This window comes from Gavialis gangeticus, unplaced genomic scaffold (genome assembly GCF_001723915.1).
Source record: "Gavialis gangeticus isolate Ggan-Ray unplaced genomic scaffold, GavGan_comp1, whole genome shotgun sequence".
NCBI lineage: Eukaryota > Metazoa > Chordata > Crocodylia > Gavialidae > Gavialis > Gavialis gangeticus.
Window position 1 is genome coordinate 82,776,001 of NW_017729031.1, and position 4,052 is coordinate 82,780,052.

The following is a 4,052-nucleotide window of genomic DNA, read 5'->3' on the forward strand; positions in this document are numbered from 1 at the left end:
CTCCAAGCTGCTGGGCTGCATTTTGGCAATCAGAGTGGTATCAGCCAATATGACTGGTTAATAATCAGCCATTTGGTATCAGCCAAAAAAATCTTTATTGGTGCACCCCTACTTTATGTGCAAGAAGTCTTATGAAACAATGGATTTTATCTTATGTATGTAAAACAATATCTCTGTTCTCAGCTGGAAATAAATTTGCTACCACAAGGAAATTGACCAAGTAAATTAATCTGTTTTGGAGTGTGTATGCTTCCCAAGCATATTGCTTTGGAGACTGTTGCAAAATACTGAGTTGAACTGCAAAGAATTTGTACTGTTTTGTTTTCTTAATGAAAAAATGCTGTTTTCCTAGGGGAAAAAAACAGGGTGGAAAAAAATGAGCTATTTATTAGATTAGTTGAATACTGAGTAAGGGATAAAGTCAGAAACTCTTAAAGCATGGAATTTCTTCTGCATAGCTTTGACTAGCACAGACTTATTTCTAAAGTAAGTCCACAGCTGAGGCAAACTTGGAGTCCTGGTTTAATACTAATCTCTTTAGTGAAAAAGAAGTATTAAGAGCTGTTTACTACATTATTTATTAATGTGCTTCTGCTGCAGAATATCTTGTATTAAGAAGTCTGAAGTGGCAAAACCCTTCTGAGTTTTTGTATACTCATTGGCCCCATATTCTTTTCCTCTCAGAATACTGAAAAATCTAAGCTCCATGTAGCATAATGTATAAAGTACAATCCCAGTTTAGATTTAGCCCTTATAGAAGAAGCCGTATTTGCAGTCCTAAAAACTGAAATGCTTGATTCATAAAACTAGGTACACAGCACTAAGAACTAGGGAATGAGCTTTCTTAGCACTATGCTGTAACCTAGAGTTATTGAGAGAGCCTGTGCAATAGACATGAGTGTCCACAGACTATTCATTTCCTGATATCTCTCCAGAGGTTTTGTCAAGACAGTCAGTAATAACCACTGAGAGGTAGTTAGCCATGTTAGTCTGAAGGCAGGGCAGGGTGGCACATTAAAGAAAGGCATAAGCGTTCTTAAGCAACAGTCAGCTTCATCAGATGTTAGGAATGGACTTGCAGAGACATGGGGTACTAAATAGAAAGGAATAAAGTAATTTAAAAACAAAGGATAGGGAAAGAGGGAGCGAGAGGGGACTCAGCTGAGTGAGGTAAAGGTGGGTTGGAGAGATCAAAAGTGAAAAAGCAGCTAACCTGTTAAGGTTCATAAGGCTTTGTTATAACCCGGGATCCTGGTTTTCTCTATTTAAAAAAAACCCACAACCCTCCCCACAAATTCTGTGATTTAAACCCCAGAATTCATGTTTTTCCACAGTGAACATGAAACATGAATATATATATATAGAGAGAGAGAGAGAGAGAGAGATCAGTTGAACACAATGTTTTATTGATGCATTTACAATTTAGAAGCAGTTTGGAAGCCTACCAATGCCTCAGTCCACTACAATAAAATAAATTCTAAATACCTATATATTTTGGCATTTTATTTTTTTTAATCATCGAAAATCAGGGCTTCCCCTGTCCCCTTCACTCACCAGAATGCAAGTCACTGTGGCTGTCTGTCCCTTCCCTTCCCCTTCCCCACTTTGTGGTGCTGAACAGCCCTGATATGCTGGTGCCCTGTCCATTCTGTTGCCTCTTATACCCGAGCCACAGTCCCTCCAGCCCTGCAGTGCCCCTCCTGACCCACAACCCCCTGGTCCTGCTGGTGCCCCTCACCCCCCAGGTCTCCTCCTCCCAACCCACAGCCCCCTGGCCCTGCCAGTGCCTCTTACTCCCCAACCCACAGCCCTGCCCCTTGCTGGGACCCCTCGCTCATGCCCTGGAGAGAGAGAGAGAGAGAGAGTGAGAGTGAGTGTGTGTGTGTGTGTGTGTGTGTGTCCATCCCAGTCCCCCTCCAGCCCTCCCAGCTAGACAAAATCCACCTTTTTCTGTGGAGAATGGAAAACCCAGGTCCCTGGTTATAACCCTTATGTGCCTTATTGCCCAGTACTGATTATTGTTATGGTGGTTCTGATTTGGATACCTATCCTCCAGAAAAAACTGTATTTTCACCTTTCATGATGACTTTGAATCCTTTCCAGATATGGGAGAGGTATTTAGTGGAATTTCTTTGGTACTGGATAAATTATTTGCATGATGCTTAGGGTGCAGTCAGAAGTGACAATTTTTGCCTGATCTGTCCACAGAAAGTGGTTTATAGCCATGAGCAAACACAAATGCATGGGTTTAGACAGCTTAAAAACTGGCCAATTGAGTGAAAATCTGACCCCTCATTGCATGAAATGAGGGGTCAGATGAAGACATTTCAAAACAGAGTGTCTTCTGTAACTGCTGTCTGTGCTGCGTGGCAGCCTGTTTTCAGAAGGGGAGGAAGGAAAGGGAGTGGCGGGAGTTTGGTCTGGGGGATTTTCAGCGCTGGCTGAAGGGTGGGGAAGGAGTACCAACTGGGGAAACCCTAGAATGAGTTCCCTCTGCTCCCTTTCCCCCCTCCCATTTTGAAAAATGTGACTGATTATAGGCTGGCAGCCAGCAGCTAAATGTCCTTTCCCCTGGAACCAGCAGTGAATTTCTGTTTGTCCCAGGGGGTCATTGTAACTCAGAACACTTCCTGCAAAGCTTCTCACTTACAGCAGGGAGCTGCACTTCTGTTTGCACCCCAAATTTCTCAGACATCACAGGAGTCTCTTATCACTGAAGTAGCTGTGGGTCAGCTAGAATTCAGGTAAAGAGCTAGGTAAAGACTTGGATAAGACTGTTATGGCAATGTTTAACAAGAAAGTTGCATGCTCTGGGTTTTTTTTCTTTTGCCTTTCTTTTAAAATCAAGACAGGAAAGTCTATGGAGCATTAGCTACAATAGAAAACACCCAGGCCAAATAATATCTATTGCCAGTGTAAATTTTGGGGCAAAAGTATCTTATTCTGTTTGTACAATGGTGTTCTAGTTCATGACTAGATCTTCTAGATTATCTTAATGCTGATGATACTATGCCATTTGCTGTACCTCTTCTATGTTATTTTTTGGCATACAGGGAATAGGAAGAGAAAATATGTTAAAACACATACATCAACGGTTGAAAAAATGTGTTTTGTTATATAGTAGTAACATTCAGCAACACTGGCATAATGCAGGTGCCTAAGTGGGCAGACTTAATATTATTAATCTCGGCCATGGCATAGTCTGATCTTTGAGTACTTTAACTATGGAAACTTTACATGCTCAATGATTTTCTTGCTTGAATATGCTATTTAGCTTCTACATATAAACATCTCTCTGCTGGTATTTGGGATCACAGTGACTACTAATTTTACTCTGTCTTCCAATTTTGTTTTTTCCTTAGCAATGAAGCATGGAGGTATATGGGTGGCTATGCAAAGCCTGTCACTCTTCTAGATGTTGCCACCAAAGGTCTCAAGTGGGGATTTGCAGCCTTTGTGGTAGCTCTTGGAATCGAATATGCACTATATCCTCCAAAGAAAAATGGGGGACATCACTGAAGGTGGAATAACGGAATGGAACATAACATTACTCGCTCAGTTGAAGAGGAATCCGTGTACTTTATTATACAGCGGCTGGCTGCTTTTGCTGTAATTATAAAGATGCCTATTAAAGTTTCTCATAGGCAAGAGCACCTCTTTATGCCTTTGTCACCATTTCTTGGGTTGGGGAAAGAGTATCCAGGGTCACTCCCTAATCTAAACATGACTTGATACCTCACATAAAATCATATGTGCCACCAGGATTTGCTGAACAATGGTGTAGTAAAGGCCTTGTGACACTGTGCTAGGTTACAACTCCAGAACAAGAAGTTAAAATCTATTGTGTAGATCTCTACAATATTATCATTTCTCCATGCTTTCATGCATTGATCAGTGAAATAGTAGTGTGTATCAATGGAATTTACAGTAGGCTTTTAGAAATAGGTGCTTGTTATCCACAAAGTGAAAGGAAAACTTCCCAATTTAAATGTTGTCAAGAATTAGTTTCTGACTTAAAAAAGTCACTCTTTGTCTGCCTTGCCTCCTTAAAT

At 41.1% G+C, this 4,052-nt stretch overlaps 1 protein-coding gene across 1 annotated transcript in view; it reads left to right on the forward strand.

Annotated features, from left to right (window-relative positions):
* The window catches only part of NDUFB3 (NADH:ubiquinone oxidoreductase subunit B3), a 14,309-nt gene extending 10,654 nt beyond the window's left edge, over nucleotides 1-3,655 (forward strand). The window contains exon 4 of the mRNA XM_019523204.1: nucleotides 3,363-3,655. Within this exon, the coding sequence (XP_019378749.1) occupies nucleotides 3,363-3,519 (157 nt within the window). The 3' untranslated portion in view covers nucleotides 3,520-3,655. The remainder of the gene's footprint in view (nucleotides 1-3,362) is intronic.
* Nucleotides 3,656-4,052: the final 397 nt, after the last annotated feature.